Here is a 26,930-nt window from a genome sequence, read left to right on the forward strand (position 1 = left end):
ACTTCTGTGAGGGATGTGACACAAATGGCTGCATCTGGGTTTGGGCTGCTTTTTAGTTAGTCTTTGTCTGTAACTTGGCTGCTGTCCTGCAGAATCTTTTCATTTTGTGTTCAGTTGGAAATGAAGATGAGCAACACTTTTCACTCTGCTAGACTCTTCCTTCTTCCTCCCTGCACCCAAAACCTTGTCTTTCTTCTTGGATTTAAAGGTGGTTTTAATCAAGGGCAAAGGAGAGTGAAGACCTGCATTCATCATGACAAGATCTACTCTTTATTGGTGGGGGTGACAGGCCAGCAGCAGGACATCTCTGATGTATTTTCCTACTCTTCCATCTCCTCTGACTGACAGCAGTAGAGAAGCAACAGCAGTGATCCCAAGAGAAAATAGCAAAAGCAAACACTGCTGTGTGGGGCCCCAGGGGAGGTTCTTCAGAAATGCCATTCTCAAAAGGCTTGTCACGCTGGTATCTTACAGCAAGTATGTTTTACCTGTAAGTGGGAGTTTCTCAAAGCTAAGCCCACTTGTAAGAAAGGATTTGCTTCAATTCCCAAAGGAATTGGATTATTTATTTCCCCTACACCCAAAGAAATGCTTGTTGTCAACATTTTTAATGTGGATTTCTATGTTGGAATTTTAGCCAGATGATAACTTTCTGGAAGAAGCTAAAAATGGAAATGAATCATTTAACTTGTTTTGTTGATGTGATTCCAAACTTCCTGACTGTTAGTTCAGAGAGATTACAAGATCTCAACTTTTGGTCTGAAATCAATCTTTCCAGTCTTGGAAAAATCTCTCTGCAATGATGAATTTCTTTTTCCTATTTCTTTCTTTACTTTTTTTAAGAGCCTAACTCAGTTTTGCTTTTAGAGGCATTGATGTTTCTAAAGTTCTTGCTCTTCTTTCTTCTGAAATCTCTTCATCAGACAACCAGAAATTCCAGTTATAGCAGTTTAGACATAAAACCCAAAAATCATGTTCTGTGGCAGGTGGGCCTTGATGCTGTTCAAGAGTTTAGTCTTGAGCCCTGAACTCATCCTCATTAAATTCTGAAATTTGCCAGCAAAATGTGATCTATGATCAAAACTGTCAATATTGACAAAATTACCAGCGTTGGGACTGTCCCTGTGTACATGCCTTCATGTCCCAGAGTTATGCTGTTCAGAGTCCAGCCTTCAACCATCATCTTCAGTGCTCCAGGTCAGACAATTCCCAGGTTGATGAGATCTCAGCAAGACAGAAAACAGGATGGCAAAGCTGGATGGAAAGAAAAAAAAGGGATAGGGGAGTGTGTGTGTGTGTGTGTGTGTGTGTGTGAAAGCCTAAATTGCCATTAGAGTCCTGACTCCTGACTCTGCAAGACATCATTCTCTGCAATCCTTTACTGAACTGCTAGCTGCAATGGCAGGGGCTGGAGGAGGGTCAGGAAGATTGCAGATGTTTGGCCTGGTGTTTACATGAGATTTTTGTTGAGCACTTGCTTGTGTTTCAGTGTCACCAAACCTGTGAATCTGTTTGCCCTGCCACAGAGCAGTTTATATACCTATTGAAAAACATGTCCAGCCCCAGGAGATGCAGAGCTGTTCCCCAAGCTCATTTTTCACATTAACATGAGGCTACAGTTTTATGAGCAGGCAAATCTTACACTAAGCAATAAATATTGGTCCTGCAGTCTTGGAGTTCTTCTTTGGTCAATATAGAATGAGGCTGTGGTTTTGGAGCAGTGTAACTTAAAATAACAGAGCACTGTTAAGTCAGACTTCAGGAGGAATCTTTGTTAGTTACTTTAATCTCATCCATGAAATTGTGGGATGTTTGTATATCCTGTGGTATGGACAAGCTGTGTGGCATTAAAATGTTGTTCCTTATACATTTTATAGAATTATTGAGTGAAATAATTCAGATTTTTCTCAAGACACTTTAAATACTCTGACAAAAGCAGGTTTTTTTTTAGCTGGTGTGGGCTGTACTGCACTAGATGGACATAACTACACCAGTGAAGATTTTTGTCAGTGTGCAGCCTAACCACGTTTTCCTAGCCTGGGCAAATCTTAAGTACAAAATGCTAAGTGACCCAGAATTAGGACCTGAGCTCTCAGACAGTCTTCCTGTTAATGGCTCAGTTTGTCTTTGAAGATAATTCCTATCTCTGGCATGCAGGAGTAGATTTGGGTTTGACACTGACTCCAGTGTGCTGCAGCCTGTTTGCTTTTCCCAAGGACACAAAGGACGGTGTGGCCTCAATCACCATTCTCCTCCTCACCCTCAGCAGCAAGTCACTGCATCCATAGCGTCCACTTGGCTCTCCTTGCTGTTCCTCTATACCCTGTTATCAGGGTGGTGGTAGTGCTGCTTTTCCTGTCAGTGGATTAAAAGAATGTTTCTGCACATCATCCTATGTCCAAGAGCATGCAGAAAGATACTGAAGCTTAATACTTGAAAGAGAAGTGTCTGTATTAATTTTCCAGTTAAAAAATTGGACAGTGGAGAAATGTACCCTGGAGGAGGTGTGTTGGTATTGAACTCTCAGGTACGTGTAGGTGCAGCAAGTTCAGTGAGAAAGGAGGATCACAGAGTAGTAGCTTCATGCTTTTAAGGTGTGCAGAAGGCAGGTGTGTGGTGTGATTGTTGGGGAAGAGCTGTTCTGGAAATACAGCTTGCAGCACACCACCAAAAACTGCTCTGAAGGCAATCAGAAGAGGTGGTGGAGCAGAAGAGTGTTTAGAAGGGAGTAAGAGTCAATGGAGTCTCCAGATGAAAACTGTAAATCTAATATGTGAACTTGAGTGAATGAACATGGCATAAACTACCAAAATTGAGTCTCTGCTTAATTTTGTAATATGCTTTAACACAGAGAAGATTTGGCAAAGGAGCTGCTATAAAACTCTACCAAAGAAAGTAGCTGTAACAGAATCATGGAAGGGAAACCTGAAGATCATCGAGTCCAACCCCCTTGCCAAAGCAGGGTCACCTAGGGCAGGTCACACAAAGATGCTTCCAGATGGGTCTTGAAAGACTCCAGAGAAGGAGACTCCACAACCTCTCTGATCAGCCTGTTTCAGTGTTCCATCACCCTCACCATAGAGAAGTGTCTCCTCGTGTTAAGGTGGAATTTCCTGTGCTTCAGTTTGTATCCATAGCACCTTGTCCTATCTCATGATAGAGACTGTCCCCTTCTTCTTGACACCCACTCTTCAGACATTTATAAACATTAATAAGGTCTCCTCTCAGTCTTCTTTTTCCCAGACTAAATATCCCCAGATCTCTCAGCCTTTCCTCGTATGACGTGTTCCAGTCCATAATCCTCATAGCCTTTCTTGGACACTCTCCAGTATATCCCTATTGCTCTTGAACTGAGGAGTCCAGAACTGGACACCATACTCCATATGTGGTCTCACCAGTGCAGAGTAGAGGGGGAGAAGAACCTCCCATGACCTGCTTAATGCACCCCAGGAGACCACTGGCCTTCTTGGCCACAGGGGTACATTGCTGTTCCATGGATAATAATAGCTAGTAATCACACTGGGGATTTGGGAAACCTGTTTTGACAAATGAACACTACTTGAAGGAGACAAAGAGACCAGCATTGGAACAAACAGCATGAAAAAAATGACCTTAAGAGAATGCTAAGTACTTAAAAGTCAGGAAATGCCAGCACTGGTTTGTGAGAGCCATTGTAGCACAGCCCATTTCCAAAATAGTACAGTATCTGGTACATCTTTTACAACCTTCAGTAGGAATGAATAATATCTTGCTGTTTGCTATTAATACTTGATTTTCAGAGATGATTAAAGATCTAAAGGAATAAGCACCACCAGGAAGTATGACAGGGGCTTCTATTCCTTAAGCTACAAGCTGTCTCTTTCCTAGCCGTGTGAGAACAAATTGCCGTGCTGCGTGTCTCGCAGTTGTGCTGCTGAAGCCAACGTCTTCAGCACAAGTGTGATGAGATTTTTGGGGCACTGAGGGGTTGTGCCTACCCCCAGCCCTCAGGATGCTGCTTCAAGAATAGTGTGGCCAGCAGGAGCAGGGAAATAATTGTGCCTCTGTACTCTGCACTTCTTAGGCCACACCTTGAGTACTGTGTCCAGTTCTGGGCCCCTCAGTTTAAGAAGGACATTGAGACTCTTGAACGTGTCCAGAGAAGGGCAACGAGGCTGGTGAGAGGCCTTGAGCACAAGCCCTATGAGGAGAGGCTGAAGGAGCTGGGATTGTTTAGCCTGGAGAAGAGGAGGCTCAGGGGAGACCTTATTGCTGTCTACAACTACCTGAAGGGTGGTTGTAACCAGGAGGGAGTTGGTCTCTTCTCTCAAACAACCAGCACCAGAACAAGAGGTCACAGTCTCAAGCTGCACCAGGGGAAGTTTAGGCTCGAGGTGAGGAGAAAGTTCTCCTCCGAGAGAGTCATTCACCATTGGAATGTGCTGCCCAGGGAGGTGGTGGAGTCACCATCCCTGGAGGCGTTCAAGAGGGGATTGGACGTGGCACTTGGTGCCATGGTTTAGTCCTGAGGTCTGTGGTAACAGGTTGGACTTGATGATCTTTGAGGTCTCTTCCAACCTTGGTGATTCTGTGATCTCTACCTCATCCCCAGAGCTCTTCCAGCTGGTGAATACAAGGGCTTACAGATCTCAGATATGGTAAGAGATACCAGAACAACAGCTTCAGGAATAAACAATTTATCTCTAAATAGCAAATCTGCAGGAACAAGCACAGATCAGGAGTACCATTAGCCAGGTGGTTACAGCATGAAATGCAGTAACTCAGGAGCCAAAATACCCAGTAATCCAGTAATTCATCCATAGTGATCTCAACTTAATACCTGAGCGTGCAAACCAAAACCATGCACATAACTATGGTGATCAGACAGGCCAGCAGGAAGCAGGACATGGCTTGCTCAGACAAGCAGCAGGACATCCCAGCTGATGGTTGGAACGAGTAGGTAGCTGTCTGAAGTTTTTGTTTGTCTGCCCTTCTTAGATGCAGAGCAGTGGATGCTTGAATTAGCAACCCAGGCTGATCATGTAAACAAAATCAGGATGCACAAAGGTGTCCATATAAATTCATAGACCTGTTGGGTTCTCTTTCCTGTCCTCCAGATCACTTTATAAGTTTTTTGGGGCTAGGACTTAGGAGTACACCAGGCTTATTTCTCATTCCTAGACAGACAAAGGGACTGTATGGATTAGGCTCTTTTAGAGCTCTTGGCTGTTGACTGAATGCCCTGCCAGCTGTTGTGATAGGTGTCATCATTTCCCACTCTTTTGCCAGCATAAGCACCTCTCTAGCAAAACATAATTGCACAGGCAGGTGTTTAAAGGCAAGGTCAGGGGAGGAGCAAACCCTGAGGGGTCAAGTTCTGCAAAACTTCAAGAAAAACAAGGTCTGTATAGATTCAATACTGTTAAGAGAATCAGTGTGCAGAATTTTATTACTATGAAACAGTGAGGACCTAATTTTTTTCTTAAAGCCTTCAGAGGTTCCACTTCTAGGATGAGAAGGTATCCCCTTGGTTCATATGCCCAGTACAACCAGTAGAATATGCATTTTCCACTGTCATGCTGTAGCTGATCACTGCAAAAATGCTTTTGTAATCTTAAAGGTTCTCATGGAGCCACCTGACCAGCGACCTCTGCCTGCCTTTCCCAGCGTGGAAGGGGGCAAGCCTGGGTGGCAATGGGTTTAGCACTGGAGAACCAATTTCAGGAGGCAGGACTGCCTTTTTATTCTGATGGGTCAAAGATGCTGTGACTTGATACCTCTGAATGAGTAGAAAATGAAGTTCTTATCCATATTAACAGTGTGGCCCCGTGGCAGGTAACAGCTGTTGGCATCCTTTTCATGCAGGTGTTTATGGATGTGGTCCAGGATTTGCCTGCAGATGCTCTCAAGGGGAGATGCCTGCGCCGGACAGTGAGTGTCCCCTCCGAGGGCCAGTTCCCCGAATACCCACCAGAGGGGGCCACCAAACTGGGTAAGTGGGGAACTGGGCTGTGACACATCGATTTTTAGTTCCTACCTTATTAGAGGGCACAGCTTCCTCAGCAGCAGCCCTGCAAAGGAGCCTGTGGAGGTGGCAGCATCACAGCTATGGGCTGGTGGTGCTGGAGGTCGTGCAACTGTGATGTTGTTTGTAAATGTCTCTAGCAAAACAGCTTCCAGGATTTATCCAAATATGAGTGAAATTATCAGGAGATGCCAGAGAAACTGGGCTGTTGCTGTGCATGGGAAGGTTTGTAGCTGCAAGATCACTAGGCAGCCCTGGGATTTATAGCAGATAGCTGCTTCAGCAGGCTGATGGGAATGCAGCTTTTGCAGATAGCTGTCAGTGATTCCTGCTGGGTTTCAGAACTGTTAGGTGGTTGTGTTTTACCTCCCTTTGAGTCTGTGGAATTTGCTGTGCTTCATATTTTCACAACAAGTACTGGATAACAGGTTTTTCTGTAGCTTACCTCATGCCTGTTCAGGGTGCAGTTCCTGAAAGAACCAACCAGCTGCATGCTGATGTTTGCTATAATTACACATGTTGAAATCCAGGGAATGCAAAAGAAAGGGCAGGTATTGAAATTACCATAACAGTTAAAAGCTCTGTTTCAGTACTTTCCCAAGTCCAGATTTGGCCCAGTTCCTCCTCTTTATTCCACCCCACTTGTGGTTGCATAAAGAACATCATTCCAGAAGAAAGGAAGAGTAATGGGAGGCAGCAACCACACACAAGTGAACTCTCCTTTCTGTTCTCAACCTGTGCAAGAAGCTTTCTTTGGCAGAGGCAGATAGAATATAGGAGCAATTCTTCCTTAGTTCAGCTTTAAAAATACCAGTCTTGGGAAAGACTGAGCTGTGAGGAAAAAAAGTAAACATGCATCTGTAAGCAGGAAAGCAGCCTTCATGTGACTGTTGTCAAAGGTGAAGAGCAGGTGAGGTATTTTTCATTTCACAAGCTCAGCTGTTTTTTATGCTGAAGAGTTTTATTCTGTGAGTATATTGCTCCCAAGTAATTAATTCCCACTCTTCTGCATAGTTAATTAACACATTGCAACTCTACTGCTTATTTATTTGTATTTACCAATAGCACTATTTAATTCTTCCTTATTTGAGGGAGGTGGGTAAAGTGTGTTTTTGGGGGGCTTGTTTGATTCCTGGATGTAGTCTGAAATGAAGCAGAACAAGTTGGGGACTTAGGAGTGAAAACTGAAAAATACTTGGGAATGAGTGACATAAACAGAACCCCTTTTGGATTTGTTTGTGGCATTTCAAACAAATACTCTTCTTTGGAACTGAACCCAGTATTAAACGTGTCTACACAGTGTTATAGGCAAAGCACTTAACCCAGGTGTGTGGTTGGAGAGAGGAGTGAAGAATTGTGGCAACCAGCCTGAGCTAGGCAGTGAGTATTATTTGCAGCTTTGCAAGCTAGAAGGAACTTAAACACCTAGGATTTAAATGCCTTCTTTCTCTGCACCATGTCCAAAAAAGGTGTAGAAGAATTTCAAGGCTTCACTGAGCATAAAAATCATAAAGTGGATTGGGAGGGGCCTTTAAAGGTCATGTAGTCGAAACCCCCTGCAGTAAGCAGGGGCATCCCCAACCAGATCATATTGCTCAGACCCTCATCAAGCCTAACCTTGAATATCTCCAGGAATGAGGTTTCTACCATCTCCCTGGCCAACCTGTTCCAGTGTTCCATGGCCTTCATAGTAAAGAACATCTTCTGAACATCCACTCTAAATGTGCCCTGTCCTAGTTTAAAGGAGAAAGTAGCTGGAGAAATCCCAGGGTTATGTTTTTAACTGTAACCACCTTCATTTTTCTGGGGTTGCCCTGCCAGAGGGACGACTCTTGCTGTTTGGGGCCGTGCCTTGCTATGTATTTTGCTACAATTTTAGGTGCATCTGGCATCTTGTAGGCATGCTACATGATGAATGCATGATAAGAATACCTTAAAAATACAAGAGAAACTCATATCCACATATGCTTATGAGAGCAGCAGCTAGTGAACATAGCTGTCACAAAATGTGTAGCTAAAGGAAGTGGACATATGGTGGAAGGGAAGGAGAAAGACATGAGCTGCAGAAATATTGAGCAATACCCACACTGTGAGGAAGGATGGGGCTAAGTGGGGAGAGAAGGTTGTGTATAATCTCTGGTTGCAGTGTCCTAGGTAGTTCCCTTGGTTTCACATCCTGGTTAGAAATCTCTCTTAGCATGACTACAGAATTCCTCCTAACGGAAAAAAAGTGGGTTGATAGCAAGCAGTGGGAATAGCTTTGTGTCAGGATGTTGAGCCAGAGGATAAACCAGAGAAGGAAACCCCTGAACATCTTCATAAAGAGAAAGAAGCAGATGGTGGCAGCCAGTGTATCACCAGCAGTACAGATAATGACTAGACTAAAATAGCTTTGGAATGGACACCAAAAGCTGAAAAGCACAGCAGAGACAGCTAAAATATCCAGTAGAGAAATTGCTATGCAGAGCTGATAAGAATATCTAGCTTGTCCTGGGGAAGCATGTGTGTAACATGGCCAGCAGCAGGCATTGCATCTTGTGATGACATCTGAAGTTAATGCTTGCAGAAGAGCTCCTTAGGACTGGCTCCAGTGCAGAGGTTAAGGCACAGAAATGGTTGTTTTTTTTCTCTAAGTAAGGTTGCCATATCTCTGTTGTGGTATACTGGTTGACTGATTTATATTAAAAAAAAAAGGCTAAGTCATATCATAGAACTAATTTTCATCTGTAACACTATAATTACACCTTGTCTGAAAAGTTAAGAGTATCATATGAGGTCAGTTTCTGCTATTGGTGCAGCCAGACCGAGCTGTATTCTTCAGGGGCTCTACAAAATCAGCAGCAGTTCCCATTCTGCAGATTTTGGTGGCATTCTTTATGGCATTGTGCATACATCCTTGCAGCATCACTCCTAGGAAGTGTGTGGGAGAGAAACTACCCATGTTGCAGCTGAGAAGTTGAAGCAAGAGATGTGTAACTCACCAAAGGTCAGCATGAAGTCAAGTATGTGTTACCCAAGGGCTGTTGTAGTCGTTCTTGCCATCTCTTTCATTTTTACCCTTGCTGCAGGGTTGGCTCAGCTGTTCATGAAGCAGCTGCTGAGCTGCACCACCATGGTTTACAGTCACATGTACTAAGATAGACACCAATTTCCACATACTTCAGTACAGTGAGCTGTAATTTGTGATGGTTCAGCAGCTGCTGGGAGAGCAGCTGAGCCATCCCTTCTGTGCAGGCAGAAACCACTGTGGTCACCCTCAAATGAGAGCCAGAGGGGTGGACACAAACATAAAACACAAGACAGAAAGCAGTAAGGTCATTTAAAAGCTGTAATTCCAGAGGACACTCACTATCCACTGCTATCTTAGGAGTTTGCCCTCTGCTTGCAGGAGGTGGAGAGGTTGTTTCCAGTGCTGAAATTCCTAATTCCTCTCTGTAAGGTACAGAGTTGTGTCAGCAAACCATCCATTAAATACATGCCGTGAGATTTCCTCTGTGCATAACTGGTCTCATTGTAGTAATAGCTCTCTGTGAGTGAGCAGGCACACTAAATAAGTCATTTGCTTGCTAGGATTTCATCTTGGCAGCACTTATTCAGAGGTGCTTCCATTCAGGGAAGCTAAAAATGTAGCAGTAATTTCTCCCTAACTCCAGTTTGACAGCCTCTTACTTTCTTCTTTCAATGAACTAATTCTGTTATGAAGTGTGATATAGGCCCTGAAGATGAGCACCTAAACATTATAGGAAGAGGTATGATGAAGAAAGCTCAAGCTGCATTGCCTCCATTTCTTTTCAAATCCTGCTGGTTTTCTAGCAGGTGCCTTTTTTTCCTGTTAGGGAAATGACCTCCTTTGTAAGGGATCACTGTTTATGATAGCATGTTGGGATTAACCATTCATACAGTAAAAGCATGATTCAGATTTCCATCATTCATACTTTAGCAGCCTAGTAACAGTTATTGCTTCCTTTCCCAAAATAATCCTCTCCTCTTTTACTCTGCTTCCTTCTCACCACCTGCTCACACTAAATGAGAGTTGCTAAGGAGAATACATAGGAAAAGATTTGACTCTAGCATCTTTGTGGCATTTCTGAGAGATACTTCTTCTTTTTGCCTGCATATGTGAAAATATCAGGGGGAACTGAAAGTGAGGAGCTTGTTTGAGGTTTGGGTTTGGGTTTTTTTGGTTTGGTTTTGTTTTTTTAATGTATTAGGAAAGGGCATGATCAGGGAGAGAGTTCTTTGAGATTCTATGATACTTAGAAAAGTTTGTATTGGTGCAAATGGATTTTCTCTTTATATTTGGAGATGAAGTCGTCTGAGAAGGAAATGAAGACTGTGTTAGCTAACCCTGTTTTTCCTAGTCACATCTATGACTGCTGAATATTAGTGATCTGGAGAAAAGATTGCTGGAAGCAGGTCTGAGGTGAAAGTGCCCTCTGCAAATTTTGGGTTTTGTCTTCACTTTGAGGCACCAGCGTTGAGAAGCTTTGGGTTGCATCCAGTCACTTGCTCTAGTCAATGGGAAAACACAACTTGTACCCTCTGCCCCCACTAAATGGCAGTGTAGTGTGCTTGCTGGGTTTGGATTTTGCTGATGCAATTGTTTGAAGTGATATTAGTATGGCACATAAATGAGGAGCTCTGGTGGAATGGTTCTGTGATACAAGCAAGTAGCCAAAGTTGAGAGGACAGGAGACAGAGACACCCTAAACTACCTGTGTTGTGGGCAAAAGTGTTTAGAACTTCAGCTTCTTTGTGGGTTTTTCCTTGCCTTTTTGCTTGTTTGTTTGTTTGTGGATTGTGTTTGGTTTGTTGTTGACATTGCTGTTTTGGTTTGGGATGTTTTTCTTTCTTTTCTTCCTGAAAATACACTCCAGTTTCTTGGCTGGAGAGAAAGTAGCCACCAAGATTGAGAACAATCTGGGTAAGCAAGCCTTAGACCTTTCAGAAGCTTCTACAGAGCCAGCTCTGTATATGCATACCAGTGTCTGCTCACCCTTGCATAGCTTTCTAGCTCATCTTCCAAATTTCTGTGCTGGAGTCATCTTCACCAGAGAACCAACTGGCCTTTAGTGCCTCAGCCCTCTTGTAGAGCATTGATAACTGTTACTCAGTCAGCTGCTGACTCCCATCTCTGCTCTGAAGCTTGTCTCTCCATCCTTTGGTACAGTTCCATCCACACAACCTACTGTTACCATCTTTCTTCCTCCTTGCCCTTCTGTTGCTGTTCTCTGAGTGCCTCTATAGAGATTGCCTTTGCAACCACTGCCACAGCAATGGAACAGCAGCCATGCTGATGCCCTGTACTCAGCACTGCTAACATACTGGAAATACTGGAAGCCCTGTTGGGTGCACCACATGAAGAAGGATGTTAAGAATCTGGAGACAGTCCAGCAGAGATCTGCCAAGGTCACAGAATCATAGAATGTTAGGGGTTGTAAGAGACCTCAAGAGATAATCTAGTCCAACCTCCCTGCTAAAGGATCAGCTAGGGCAGATCACACAGGAACACATCCAGGCAGGTTTTAAGTCTCCAGAAAAGGAGACTCCACAACCTCTCTGAGCACCCTGTTCCAGTGCTCCACCACCTTCACTGTAAAGAAGTGTCTCCTCATGTTGAGGTGGAACCTCCTGTATTCCAGCTTGTACCTGCTGTTCATTGTCCTGCCACTGGGCACCACCAGAAAGAGCTTGGCACCTTTACCTTGACACCCACCCCTCAGATATTTATAGATGTTGATAAGATCCTTCTCAGCAGCCTGTTGTTATTCCTCCCCAGATACAGGACTCTGCTTTGCCCAGGTTATTCTGTCCAGGAGTATGTGACCCATAAAAAGAGACTGAGGAAGCTGAGCTTGCTTAACCGGGCAACAAAGGAGTCAAAGGTGTTGATCTGATAGTCTGTGGTTATTTGAGAGTTAGAGGTAGCGGAGCCAAGCCCTTCTCTGTAGCGGTGCATGATAAAACAAGGGGGAATGGCCACAAATTGCACTTCAGGAGATTCAGATTGAGAGATTAAGTGAAAGTTTGGCATCAGGAAGGTAGTGGGGCACTAAAACTGGCTGTCCAGCAAGGCTGCAGAAACTTCATCCTTCAATCCATCACTGCCTCTTGCCTTTGTTTGTTTGTTTGTTTGCTTTTGTTTCAATTAGCAACCCTCCATCAGGGGCTTGGGAAACTTTTCTTTCTTTTTGACCTGTAAGTGCTTTGTGTCATGAAGCTGAATGGAAAGGTCTCCAGCAGCTGAAAGGTGATACTGTAATGAGGTCAGTACAGAAAGCACTGTTCTGCACTTGAGTAGTTTGGCAATCCTCAGTGGTGGCCCAAAACTGGCTGTTTCTGGTGGGGAGGGTTCCTGGTTAACAACACAGCTGTGTTCTTCACTACACTTCAACCCTGACCTGAGAGCCTTGTCAGAACTCATGTGTGGGAGCCTTTTTTGAGCAGAGATCTGAAGCCTTTGGCTTCCATAATAGCACAGGTAAAGGTTTGCTAAAGACTTTGTGCTCTGCCTGCTTCCCTGTGTGGTGCCTTGGGCCGCCATCTCCTGTGCTGTGACTGTTGGGTGTGATTAGCAGGGATTGTAGCTGTGCCAAGATCAATTGAAATCTTAGAACTTTACCTGTCTTCAGATGACCTTGTTTACCCATTATGTTCTGTCCCAAAATGCAAATACATGCAAACTGAGAGCTGCACGTTTAAAAATCTGCAAAACACAGCTGCTCTTGGCCATCGGTAAAGAACCAACAGGCTACATGGGGAGACAGCTACTGTGTGAGAAAGTGTCCTGCATCCACAAAAGAGGTTAGGAAACTCTGGGAAAAGCCCTGAAGTAATCTGGAATTTGGACTATGTACAGTACAATTTGCTTGCCTTGGAAGGATGAAGAATTTAGGCAACTCTGCTTGAAATTAAAAGTAACTCCAGGGAGGCTGCATGTATCAAAAAGGATGCCTGGATCTCAGTGACATTCCCCCTGGGCAATTGGAGTTATTTGTAGGCAGAAAATTGCCAAGCTGCTATCTTTTTCTTCTTCTCTAACACAAACAAAGCCAAAAGATTCTGTTTTGTTCTGAATGCCACTGAAACTTTACTCCCTTGGACTCAGATCATCTGTGCTGAAAGGCAAGTTTCATCAGGAGGCAAATTTTATCTGTTTAGATCTTAAACCTTTTTAGAGCAGAGATTAACAGGGATATGAGCACATAATCTGAACTTTCTTGTATTGACACATAATCCATTAGGGCTTTTCTCCCCTTGGAATTTGTTGCATCCCTGCTTGCTACTTCCAGCACGCACACACAAAAAAAAATGGCTTTAGAGGTTTAAAAATGTTGCTGCATGAGCACTTTATAAGTAGAACACCTTGTGCAATGTGGTAATTGCTCTTAGACCATCTGGGGCAGATTTGTTGTCTGTGTCCTAGGCAAACCTCAGTTTACTAGGAAGGAAGTTACCATTTTCCTTGGGTTTTCTCCACAACAGCATGAAAAACTTTCCTTCTGAAGAAATCTGCCTTAAACCATGCATGAACTTAGTGTGGATTGTTAAACTTTGCAGGTTCTCTTTTGTGGTTGTTTGATCTTGTGGCAAAAAGTAATTACACTTCACCCAACCATGTACAGTTGCCTGTTTTTTCCTTCAGGAGCAACTGACTTAACACTTAATGGAACATTAACCTTCCTTCTCACAGCCTGGATTTCCTTATCTTCAGCCTTGTCTAGAGTTAATTTGAATGGGTGAACTTAATTTAGCAGTGTTGATGTCATTACTTCTGGTTCAGACCCTGGTATTAGTTACAGAATTAGTTGCTAATCAGTTTATTGCTTCAGCATAAATTGATGCATGACAATGCAAATATTTATGAGATTGGATTGAGTGCATCTAGTTCAAGTTTGGATGAAATTAAATGTCAGAAGTTTTCTCCACTGTACCAGGGGAGCACACGCTCTTATCTCCCAGCTTTGCCACCCTCTTTGGTGCTGGTTCTTATCAAATGCCTGCCAGGTGAATCGATTCAACTTCACAGAGTGAAATTGTGTTCTCATACATGTTGATGGGTTTATCTTTCAATCTGTTCTGGTAGGTGTTTCAAATAATCCTAAAGCCATGTGGTGGCTCCAGCACAAAGAAAGTGGTGGGAGCCTGTTGCTTAAGAACAGTGGAAGAGCCAAATTGTTTCCACTTTTTTTTGCCCCACTCACCCAGTTGCAGCCTGGAGTTAGTGGCTTGGGTGTAATATGAAGCTGCTCTCTGTGATAGCTTTGATCTAGCCAGTGCACTTACAGTGACAGTGGAGCCAAGGCAGCAGAGATTTGAACAAGGGCAGTGCAGGGGTTTCAGAAGTGCTTGTGTTACTGCCCTCTCCTGCCACTGCTGAAGTCCGCGCTGCCACATTCTTACAGCTACTGTTACTTGAACTACTTCGGGTATGCCTTTGTGTGTGGCACTTAGAGCTCATGCTTGGCTTTTGAAAGCTATTTCATTAGGGTTGCACATTTTTCTGCCCCAGGCACAGCCTGAAGTCGCCTAGCTCACGCTAGCTGTGCATACATCGTGCTACAAGTACACCCACTCTGGTAGCATTCACGTGCTTCTGTAACCTTTTTAACTCTCCAAACTTCACAAAAAAACTATGCACACACTATTTAGTGAACAAGCCTGCACAAACAGTGGGCAAAACATGGAGTCCTTCTGGAGGACCTTTCAAGTCATACTGACATGAACTTTAGAGAAATAGGTTGGTTTTAAGTGAGTGCACTATGCTGAGTAGTAAAACCATCATATGTTTTTATTGAACTGAAGCTTGGGACTGTCACTTCTGCCTTTTTTTTTGTCCCCCCTCAGTTTTGTGTTATTTCTAGGAGGTTTGAACCAGTCTTCTATCATACCTCCCCTTTTCTTCAGTGCTCCCTATTCATGTCCTGGTATGTTGGATGTTCTCACAGCAAGGAGGGTTGGCTGGCATTGTGGCATAACAACTGGTGGGGTGCCCTGTGTCTTATCTCTGGAGTGCTGAAAACCTGTCTGTTTGTTTTGGTGCTGTGGATGGTTGTTGTAGCCTTTGGCAGGTTTCCATCCGAGCAGCCTATGCTGAAAGATCTCTGAAGGTGTTCTGTGAAAGGCTTTCGTGCATCTGCACAAAAAGTGCTGGAGAACTTTTGTCGTTGCTGCCCTGGGATCCAGAGTTTGAAGGGAGGTTTCTTCCTTATAATTAGTTCTGGTTGAGGATGGCAGAACTTGCTAAGAGAGCTATAATCCACAGTCTGTTATGGATTGGGTTTTTCCATGCAGGACGTCAGGAGATTTGTTTTCTGTCAGACTGTAATATTCTGCCGTCTTCAAACCAGTCTATAAACAGGAGCTAATTAATCTCCATAGTACCTCTGGGAAGAAGACAAGTAGTGTTTTTAAAAACATAATAAAGAAAAGAGGCAGAATTTTGGTGTTTCCTGTGCCATCTTGGGATATTTGCATTTCACTGGGGCAGTGACACACCTCCTGTGGGTGGACTACTTCTTATGGATGCATAAATGAAAAGGTTCTCAATCTATGAGGTGGCTTAGATATTAAATTAGACTTTACTGAAGCATGTACTGGCTGTTTTGCCATCCTGCTCCCCCTTTTACAAGTGATCACTCTTTCACAGGACCCGGGGAGGAGGGAATTGTAACGCTGATTTTTATCTGCAAAACAGACAAAAAGCGTCTCAGCAGCACAGCAGAGAGATAATTTACTTAAAAGAAAAATAATAAAGCCACAGAGGAAAAGTGAGCTATTGAACTCCGCAGGACTTCATCAGAAACTCCTCTAACAGGCACCTCTGTGTCGCAAGCAAATCCCTGATTCCCAAAAGCAGCCTTGGGGATGGAGAGGACTGTATGTTCCAGCAGTGATTAGTGTCCATTAAGATTCGACTCGCTGTCCAGTAAAGTGCTTTTGGCTACAAGCTAATAATTCTTGATGCATAGTTGAGAGTGCTTTATCTTGTGCATTATCCAGTGAAGAACTGTAGGGGTTTGGTTGTTTGGGTTTTTTTTTTCATTTCAAATGGAACTGCAAATATTACCTTGAATGGCAAGCTTGCCTTTTTTTATGTGTGTGTGGGGGGTTGGCTGAATGTAGTTTGGGTGAGAATCTGACTTGAAAACTCCAGTCATCTTCCTTATTCCTCACCAATGGCCTTTTCCCATTTTTTTTCCACATGTGGGCTGAAGCAGTAGTAGGAAAGCCTAGAGCAGTGGTCACAGCCCTTGCTGACTCAAACATGCCAGTGTTGTGTAAATAAGTGCTGTGCTTTGCTTTTGCAGTCAACCTTGTTACCCTTTGGCTGCAAGTAGTGTTGGGGATTGCTGGTCTGAATGCCCTGAAACCCTAATGGAGTCTCCAGAGTCTGGTGGCTTTTGATAGTCATTGCATGAGTGCTCTAGTCTTGCTTTGACAGTTAGGAGGTGTTAACCATTCCACCCAGGAGCAAGCAGGAAGGATTTAAAGAATGGGGTTCATTGGATGTCATTCAGGGGTGTTTTATTCCTGCTTCTGGCAAAGCTGGAGGTGGTAGGTTGACATTGGGCATCTGCTGGTTGCCCACTCAGCTGCTCTCACCCCCTCTCCTTAACAGCACAAGGAGAGAATAAGATGTGGGTTGAGAGAACAACAGGGAAACCACTTACCAATCACCAACACAGGCAAACCAGAGTTGCCAATTCAAAGAAGTCTGGGGGAAGAAAACTTAAAACCCCACCTTCCACCACCCCTTTTTTCCAGCTTATACCTTCAATCTCAACCCTTTACAACTTCTCCTCACTGAGAGCCTCTGGTTGCCAGCACCTTGCCACCAGCACCCTACATATGTATCACAGAGGTGGCATTCTTGGATGCATGGGCTTGCATGGAAAGCACTGATATTAGTCCAGCTATTGGTGAGAAAAAGGATCCACGCTCATGTGGCATTGCTTCTGCTTCACGTTGGTGGTGGTCACATGTGTGAGCCGAATTCAGTACTTTGTCCTGATAAAGATGCTGTATCCATCACATGTTACAATAATCTACATTTGTTCAGATAACCAGGGCTCTAAGATGTTAGAAAACCTAATGAGGTTTCTTAGTAAATTAATTTCCAAGTCCTTTGCATCAGGCTAAGTAAGGGAAACTTTGCAGCATACAGGCAACTGGGCTTTTAGATTTATTACTCTGGAATATGGTGGATAGCTGAAGAGGATGTTTATTAAGCCATTTTTCTAGTAGCTTCTCTCCCTCTGTAATTTGACATTTAAAAAAATCTTCTTGCAAGCTGAGTTGTCCCTATGCTTATTTCTAATTTGAAGTCGTTCCGATAGATCACGGGAGGATAGAGCATAAGTTGACATCTTGCCTTTAATTATACATGATATATTCTACAAGCAACAGATTTACATTGAACATTTGGATGTATTTACCAAAAAAAAATATATAAAAAATGGTCCAACTCAATTTCCTTTGTAGCTGTTCTGCTCTGGTGCTTTTGGAGAAGAGAAAGCTCTGGAGAGACCCAGTAACAACCTTCCAGTACCTGAAGGGGGCCTGCAAGAGGTTTGGAGAGAGACCATTTACAAAGGCCTGTAGTGATATAGTGCAAGGGGCAATGGCTTCAAACTAGAGAAGAGTAGATTTAGGTTGCCCAGGGAGGTGGTTGAGGCCCCATCTGTGGAGATATTCATGGTGAGGCTCACCAGGGCTCTGGGCAAGCTGATCTAGCTGAGGATGTCCCTGCTTACTGCAGCAGGAGTTGGACTAGATGAACTTTAGAGGTTCCTTCCGCCTGAGCCATTCTGTGAATCCGCTCTGCAAACAGGTTCTTTCCACAGCTGCCGCCAGAGTCAGAAGCTGTAAAGGTCTGAAGAGAAGCAGCAGAGCTGGCCAAGAAGTGGTTAACTCATTGCTCTGGCATTTTTTTGTGAGCTGCTGGCAGGCAGCTTCCTGTTCTTCCCATTCAACAGGCCTTTTTTAATGAGAATCTTACATGTGTCAGAAGATCAGTTATTGGAACACAAGTCACGTGGCAGTAATATCAGGGAGGGTTATAATCATTATGCAGTGTCACAGTCTTTGGGAAACAACTTCTACTCCTAGACTTCACAAATTGCATTTCAAATTCCTGAAACTGAGTGGATTTCTAGAACATTTCAAAGTACTTGTATGGTTTGCCTTTTCCCCTCTGATTTTTTTCATTTATTTTGATATTTTGAGCCACAGAGATGAGTAGGGGACTTGAGTGTCTCCCCCATGAAGAGAGACTGAGATCCCTGGGGCTGTTTTGTCTGGAGAATGTGTATAAATAGCTGATGGGTGTGTCCAGTTCTGGCCCCTCAGTTTAGGAAAGCTGACTTGCTGGAAGGTGTTCAGAGAAGGGCAATAAAGCTGGGGAGGGGTTTGGAGCACAGCCCTATGAGGAGAGGCTGAGGGAGCTGGGGTTGCTTAGCCTGGAGAAGAGGAGGCTCAGGGGAGACCTTATTGCTGTCTACAACTACCTGAAGGGAGGTTGTAGCCAGGTGGGGGCTGGTCTCTTCTCCCAGGCAACCAGCACCAGAACAAGAGGACACAGTCTCAAGCTGCACCAGGGGAGGTTTAGGATGTTAGGAAGACGTTCTTCATAGAAAGGGTGATTGACCATTGGAATGGGCTGCCCAGGGAGGTGGTGGAGTCACCATCACTGGAAGTGTTTAGGAAGAGACTGGATGGGGTGCTTGGTGCCATGGTTTAGTTGGTTAGATGGTGTTGGATGATAGGTTGGACTCGATGATCTCAAAGGTCTCTTCCAACCTGGTTAGTTCTGTTCTGTGCTATTCTATTCTAAAGTGGAGGGCAGCAATCTCTTTTCAGTCATGCACACTAGTAGGACAAGAAACAACGGGTTCAAGCTTTAACATAGAAGACCTCACCTTAACATGAGGAGAGACTTCTTTACAGTGATGGGGACAGAGCACTCGAACAGGCTGCCCAGGGAGGTTGTGGAGTCTCCTTCTCTTGAGACTTTCTAAGCCCACATGGATGCATTCCTGTGTGGACTACCATAAGTGATCCTGCTTTGGCAGGATCATGGGACTTGATGATCTCTTGAGGTGTCCCTTCCAACCTCTCATGTACTGTGATACAGTCCCAATTCACTCTTCCTAAATCTTTAGCAGGTGTATGTGCTTGAGCTGACAGCTCCTTTAGCATTTCAGAGATCTTATTTTTGAGGTCAGTACAGCAAGTTTTAGGGTTGACAAAAACAGATAACCAGAACTGAACCTTCCCAAGTCACTAAAAGTTGTTTCTTTGGAATAAACAGGCCTTACTTCAGTGCTGGATACAAAGTTTTAACTCTTCTGTTTGAACCCGATTTAAAAGCAGAGGATTCCTAAAGGATGTGAAATGAAAATGATACTGTGTGAAAAAGCAAGATTGTAGTGTCACAGACTGGTTTTGGGTGGGAAGGGACCTTTAAAGGTCATCTAGTCCCCTTCAGTCAGCATGGACATCTGCAAGTAGAGCAGGTTGCTCAGAGCCCGGTCCATTCTGACCTGGAATGTTTCTGGGGATGGGGCATGTCAATTTAGGAAAGATGTTGACTTGCTGGAACAAGTCCAGAGAAGGGCAACAAAGTTGGTAAGGGGTTTGGAACACAAGCCCTATGAGGAGAGACTGAGGGAGCTGGGGTTGCTTAGCCTGGAGAAGAGGAGGCTCAGGGGTGACCTTATTGCTCTCTACAACTACCTGAAGGGAGGTTGTAGACAGGTGGATGTTGGTCTCTTCTCCCAGGCAGCCAATACCAGAACAAGAGGACACAGTCTCAAGCTGTGCCAGGGGAGGTTTAGGCTGGATGTTAGGAAGAAGTTCTATACCGAGAGAGTGATTGCCCATTGGAATGGGCTGCCTGGGGAGGTGGTAGAGTCACCATCATTGGAGGTGTTCAGGAGGAGACTTGATTGGGGTGCTTGGTGCCATGGTTTAGTTGTTTAGGTGGATTGGATTGGTTGAAGGGTTGGACGCGATGATCTTGAAGGTCTCTTCCAACCTGGTTGTTTTATTATTATTATTAATATTATTATAATCTACCATCTCCCTGGGCAACCTGGGCTAGTGTCTCACCACCCTCAGTATAAAAAATGTCTTCCTTCTCTCTAATCTAAATCTCCCTCTCTTCATTTCAAACCCCTCACCCCTTGTCCTGTCACAAAAGGCCCTGCTAAAAAATCTGTCCCCATATTTCTTCTGGGCTGCTTTAAGTACTGAGTGAAAACAAAAATACCAAACCCCAGAAATGTAATCAGACAAACTTAAGAAAAGCAGCCAGGATTTGCCCATAAAAGCCGTAGAACCCTTTGAAGGGATGTACAGAGAACTTTAATGTCCCAGTCCTTAATTTTTCCATCTTTTCTATCGTGCCCTGTGGTTGTACATGAATTGTCTGATGTTGCTCCACCCTCCAGAGAGATGCTTTTCTGTGGTGCTGCAGACATAGTTGGTACAGTGCTGTGGAATGAAGTGTGCTGTATAATTACCCTAGTATCTGGTTTATTGCGGAGCAGCGGTGGCGAGAGAGAGGAGATTGCAATCGCTTAGGAGCTGCTCCTGCTTTTTTTGCAGAATCTGGCTCAGCTGAGATCCTGAGACCCTTTTGCTCTGCTGTTTCCGGCAATTAAAGCATTTCTAAGCAGCAGGTCAAACCAATTTGTCTTTCATTTCATGTTTCATTTTGTAGTTTTATTTTTGTGGCACTGCTAGTGATGGGATTGGGGGGGGGGGAGTGTCTTTTTTGAGCTGCTACTCTGTTCCAGCACTAATCTTGTGCAGGATCCCTGCGTGTAGTTTGGTGATTGGCTTTAGAGGAAGAGGGAGTAATTATAATTTTCTGTCATTTATTTTGGAGTCAGTATTGTTTAAGCCTGCATTCAACAAGTCTTTCCCAAGGGCTCTGAGCTGCTTTTCACGCAGCTCTCTCACGTGAGCCTCAGCAGGGGGTAGGGTGAGCAAAGCTGCTGTTTCTTGCAGGAGAAACCCTTGTGAGGGTGTGGGAGATTGTTGCCTAAGAGAAGGTGCAGAAGCTCAGTTTAAATAACCCAGTAAGAAAAAAAGATGCTGAGTAGCATTAGTGGGAAAATAGCTGGATCAGAGGAGAACATTATGGTGCAAACAAGTGGCAGAATTAAAGTAGGTCCTCACGCACTCTCTCTTTCACGAACTGCGGAAGGTAGGAGCGACCATGCAAGCCCCCTGGTGAACAATTTCAGCCTGTTCGCAACAGGCAGAGCAACTTTGCATTCCTCTTGTGTGTGTGTGCTTGTCTGCTCTGGTCCCTGACTGGCAGGTGGGATCTGCTGGGAAGCAAAACTTTTCAACTGATCCTGCTTGACATGCTGTTCTCAGGAGGGGCGTTAGAATGTGTAAGGGACACTGTTATAGCGGCAATAACCAAACTGCATAGGTTTTTGCTTCTGCACCTTAGAGAGCAGCTTTTGTCTTTGTATTTTAGAGCTATACCTGGAAGTTAAGCTTGTAGCATTTGTAAAATAAAGACGTTGTTTGTTTGCTTTTTTTAATCAGACTCCACCATTTTGCTTTGAAAGCCATGGGTCTCAGATGTAGTTTAAAGAAGAAAGAAAATAAACAGTCAGTGCAAGAAACAAATATAGGGGGAAGTCCATTGTTGATGTAACTCCCCAGGGCTTTTTTGGTGCCATGTATTTGCTAAGCCGTAGAAACACTTGAAGTAGGGTAACATTTTCAAATGAAGTGCAGTTTTGTCAGACACATGTAGATGTAGCTCCTTGTTCAGCTGACAAAACCATGTTTTCGTCTTGACTGGCTTCTTGTAGCCTGGACAGTGTATGCAGTGAGATCAGCCTCTTAAGTTTCCCTGTAGCCAATTTTAGACTTGGGAGTCAGCTGCTTGAAATCCCTGAATTTTCTCAGCATTGGAAGTGTTTTTGCTTAACAGGAATCTCCTCCTGCCCACACCCCCTTCCACCCCACCCTGAGTGCTTGCGCTGTCTCTCAGCTCACCCACCCTCCCTTGGGACAGGAAAAATGAAGTGTCTACGTTTCCCGGGCAGATCGTGTCGCTGCCGGGGAGGCGGCCGGCGTGCGTCCCGTCCCGTCCCGTCCCGTCCCATCCGCGGCGAGGGAAGGCGAGCAGCCGAAGGGCGGCTATTGTTCAACTCGAGCCGAGGAGCTGAATAGAGGAGCCGAATAGAGGAGCCTTGCGCTCGGCGGGCTTCGGCTCTGGCTTTTCTGCATTCCAAACCGTCTGAGGCAGAGAGCGCAGAGGCGACGCTGCCTTTCTGGTTGGCATGGTGGGAGGACTATGGTAGAGGTATTAGGATTACCACAGAATGCAGTTCACAGGTGAGATCCCTCCTGACACGGGCCATGCAAATAGGGGACTGGATTGCTGCAGTATTTTCAGTGAGGCGGGACTGGGTAGGAAGCACATAGGTGTTTAGCTGGCTATTTAAAGTGACTAAATTTAAAGCAGCCAGAAACTTCAAGTTTGGGGTGGTTTTTTTTCTGTGTTGTATGTATGTATCAACTCTTTTCTTTATTATTTCAGTTTAACACACATGTTTTTTTTACAGAAATGTTTACATGGATTTAATGTGATGAGTGGAAAAGTGGATTTTTGGTACTTTCCTGCTCACTATTACAGAAATGACATATTAGCACTCAAACATCACATAGTTGCAAAGACAAGAAACAAGTTTTTGTAGTGGATTTCCAAGTTAAAAGTGTAGTTTATCACTACTTAATGATTAGGTTTACTATTCCCCCTCTCCCTGAAAGCCTTACCTAACTTAAGTACATTTCTCTATGACATTGGATTTCTGGCTGATGTCAGACATCATTCTTCAAGGGCACTCTGTGGAAATGTTTTTCAGTGTTTGCCTGTGGCTGGCATTGGGTGATGTTTTCAGCATATGATATTGCCAACCTTGCTTCCTGTCCTCCAGCAAGTGATGGTAAATCAAAGCAGTTCAGGGAATCCTACAGGTTGCTCATAAAAGCAAGGAGGATTTGTTTTCTTTTCAATATAAAGGGCATTGCCTTAGTAATGCTGCTTGCTTTTCTAGCAGCTTTTGTCTTAAAATGTATTGTTAAAGCGATAGCAAGCTGGAAAGCATTTCTGTGTCACGCTTTTAAGCATTTTTCAGTAGCTACAAAAGCAATAAATGTCGTCTGAGGAAACCAGGAATAAAATCTCCAGTTAATGTTTTTCCTACCTCAGAAACATCCTTTAACAGGTACTGATTATAAAGTCCTCCTTAGTCATTTTCTTCCCCATCTGTAAGCCAGGGAGAATACTAATTTGCTGACTTGGAAAGACTGTTTTTGTTAGCCTGAACCAATGAGATTGTTCTGCAGCTGCATTTGAATTACATGATCAGAAAATGAAAACCTTCTGCCTTAGCTTTGGTGGTTTGGGTTTGGGTGTTGGTTTTTTTTTTGACAAACATGTTTCTTTCAGAAAACAAGCAAACTTTTTGGCAAACTAATCAGCAAAGCTCAAGGCAACACAGTCCTTGTCCCTCCAAAGTTTCCTTTAGGTGATTTTGGGGTGGTTACCAGGAGGCACCCTTTAGAATTTCCTGACTCTTTCGGGGACTCTTTCAGACAATTACCATGTTAATAGGGTAGTGAATTAAAAATACAATACTGGAGAGTTCTGGAAGGCAGACGTGAGCAGCAACTTACATTCCTGCAAATTCTTCATCTTGTGCCCAGTTTTATCTGCTGTTCTGCGGGTGCTCTGTCTTCCTCAGATCTGTAGGGAGGGGAAAACAATGTAATTGTAACGAATACTTGAGGTGACTTCTGTCAGAAAGATCTGTCATGGCTCTTTAAAGCTCATGGGAACAAACCAGTTTTGTTTGTATGTAAGCAGGAGAAAGGGGCATTCTGGTATACTGAGGTTTGACCTTCTCCTTGCCATTTTCTCATGTCTGGGAGTAAGTAGCACACCAGCTCTGTGATACTGGAAGTCAGAGAATTCTGTGATGCAGCAAAATACAGGCTATGGACAGCATTTGTAAATGGCTCATTGGCATCAAGAGGCAGATTCATTTGCCAGCCTGTGGAGGTATGTACCTTTTCAAATCTTTAATTCTCCACAACGGGGAACACTTCCTTTCATCTAGATTTCTTGGCTAATTGGTGTCAGGCGGAGCAAATGTCTTTTAGGAGAGCTAATAATGGTGAAATTTGAAACAGAGCCAATAGCAGAAGGGAGACCTAATGATCCCCATCCGTTTCATTTTCCACATATATGTGTGACCGCTTCTAGTAAGGGAAATCTGCACAAGATGCCAGCAAGCAAGTGGTGCAACTACATTCAGAGCTTACAGTTTCAACGGTATCATCTCCACATGTTAAATGGTTAACAGACTTTTGACTCTACATGTTATGGATTTGATGGGAAATGGTGCTGTGGTAAACATGGCTGTAAAAAATTGGGCTGTGTAATAGCTGGTTATCTGAGCAGATGATGCAGGAAGGATGAGGAGGGACTTTTTACAGGGGCTTGTTGTGATAGAATGAGGGGTAATGGATTTAAGTTTGAGGAGGGCAGATATAGACTGGAGATGAGGAAGAAATTCTTGACAGTGAGGGTGGTGAGACACTGGAACAGGTTGCCCAGGGAGGTCCCTGTAGGTGTTCAAGGCCATGTTGGATGGATTCCTTGGTCTAGTGGAAGGTGTCCCTGCCCATGTCTGCAGGGTTGGAGCTAGATGGTCTTTAAACTCCCTTCCAACCCAGTGATAGCTTCGGTCGGGGCTTGGCAGGGACTTTAGGAGGGAAACAGTGCGAGGCAGGTGCTTCTCAGAGGAGGTGCCTCTCAGAGGAGCTCTGCTATGTGCTGAGGGCTGGCCTCTGGGCACCCTCCAGAGGTGGCACCAACCGTAAGCAGTCAAACTGCCTCTCTGCCTTAGAAAAGAGGCAATTGAACATAATGGGGGGGTGAGGGTGTGGGGTAATTTCATTTTCCTGCTTGTTTTGATCCTTTTTGGAGTAGGCCTCAGCCAGATTTTCATGCCCAGTTGCACTCAAACTGCGAAGGGCTGGCTCTTTTTCCTAGAGTAGAGGCCATACTTGTCCCCACATTTGTTTGTTTCCAGGGATAATGGCTATAGGGAAAATGCCAAATGTGCAAAACACAGTGTAATTCTAGTGCCAGCTTCCATGGCATTCATGCTTTTAAAGCCTTGTCCTGGTATGTCCTAGGTCACTTGTAAAATGTCAGCTCTGTTCTTCAGGGTAACTCTCACTGGTGTCCAAGACAAATCTTGAAGATAATGTGTCAGTCAGAAATTAAGCCTGTGTCCACAAGATGGAGGACTTGGTATGTCCTTGTAACAATTCCCTGAAGCACAGAATCACCTACCTAAGTTGCTTCACCACTTAATATGGTCACTAATTTGGAAACAGTTTGAAAAACCCTTCCATGTACTGCCTCTTTCGTACAGATATCTCATGTTTGGAAAGGCCTTGGGCTTTGGCAGTTGCCTTATTTTGATGCTTACACAGAGATTAACCATGTATTCCTATAAACACAGGTGGAACTCTAAGTAGTAAGAGGGAGGGAGACCACATGATTCATAGGCAGGGGTAGGAAATCATATTGCTGCTCATAACCACATGTTCTCCAGAATGCTCCTGCTGTTCTTCTGCCTGCCTGGTAAGTGCAAGCTGCATGCTTTTGGGCTGCTGGACACTGACAGTGTTTTGGTGGTGGTTTTCTGTCCATCTGGTGTTAGAAATGCAAGTTATTGTGAGTTAGTTTCTTTTTTTTTGTGTGTGTGTATGTCTCTGTGCCAGTCAAGGAGAGTTCAACTCCCACCTGATGATGTCGGCAAAGCTGCGGTTTCTTGACATGTAAAGGGAGTGAGCAGTGACCTCAGGGTGGAGTAAAGCTCCCTGTTGGCACAGCACCCTCAACCCTGCTCTGCAAGAATCACTAGTATTTAGTTTGTGCTGAAAACAAGCAAGTTGAACTCATTGTGGGAGCGCTACATAAAGCTGTTACTTTGCACCAAATCTTGTAGGAAGCAGGTAAATAGTGCTTACCTTAATGGCATGGTGTGACAATTCCTAGGTGATCTGACCAGAAATTTAAGAAGTTGTGTGGTCAGTGGAATATGATATATGTATTGATCATTTTGGATTGCTTCCCAAAATACTTGGGAGCCATCTGTGTGGGTCTGATGGCACCAGAAAGCTGCAGACTGAACAGTTTAGTTCTCTCTGGTCTGAAACAGTTTTTCTCAGAATTGTAGCTCTATTATCTATGTGGTCATGTCTAGTTACAAAGGGCCAAAGAAAACCAACCAAGCCAACAATGACCCAAACTCCAGCCTTCACTAAGTTGTTCTTTAGTTTGCTTGTTGGAGATGTCATCCCAAAATTTAGTTTAAGTGAGAAAAATCATTCCTGGCTATTTGCTCCGATTGAGACTCCAAGAGAAAACAGTAGGCCAGAAAGTAATACACGAGTGATATATTACTAACCACTACATGCTAACAAAACTTAAATCAATTAGTTTCACTTGCCTTTTTTTGGAGTTTGGACAAAATTCAGCACTTGTGAAGATAAAAGTTGTGCAAATTGTGACCTGCAGAGCGAACACCAAAAATTATTTCCCTTTTCCATGCCTGACTGCAGCATTCACGGGCAAGTGCTTTGCTGTCCCAACAGCAACTTGGAGGACAGTGCAAGGCTTAGTGCAAGGCATCCTCTTTCCCCACAAACCAGCCTGCTTGATTTCTCTTTCTCTCATGGCACATGACCATCTTGAAGTGTAAAGGATCAAGCTTTTGAGACCTTGAGGATGGTAATAACCTGCCAGATTGCTGACCCTTCGTACCGTACCTGTCTCTATCAGTCACATTAGAAGCACTGGAAGACTTATTTA

General features: G+C 44.1%; 1 protein-coding gene across 10 annotated transcripts in view; it reads left to right on the forward strand.

Annotated features, from left to right (window-relative positions):
• RASAL2 (RAS protein activator like 2) overlaps positions 1-26,930 on the forward strand; it is a 211,433-nt gene that overhangs the window by 105,902 nt on the left and 78,601 nt on the right. For 9 of the 10 annotated variants that reach the window (XM_068141394.1, XM_068141396.1, XM_068141395.1 and 6 more), the window contains one exon: positions 5,845-5,971. In XM_068141394.1, the coding sequence (XP_067997495.1) occupies positions 5,845-5,971 (127 nt within the window). Of the gene's footprint in view, positions 1-5,844; positions 5,972-22,236; positions 22,373-26,930 lie in introns of those variants that run through there. The other variant, XM_068141399.1, reaches the window with a different exon arrangement.

Source organism: Melanerpes formicivorus, unplaced genomic scaffold, assembly GCF_026170545.1.
Source record: "Melanerpes formicivorus ecotype bairdi unplaced genomic scaffold, bMelFor1.0.p_v2 SCAF_7, whole genome shotgun sequence".
In the NCBI taxonomy this organism is placed as follows: Eukaryota; Metazoa; Chordata; class Aves; order Piciformes; family Picidae; genus Melanerpes; species Melanerpes formicivorus.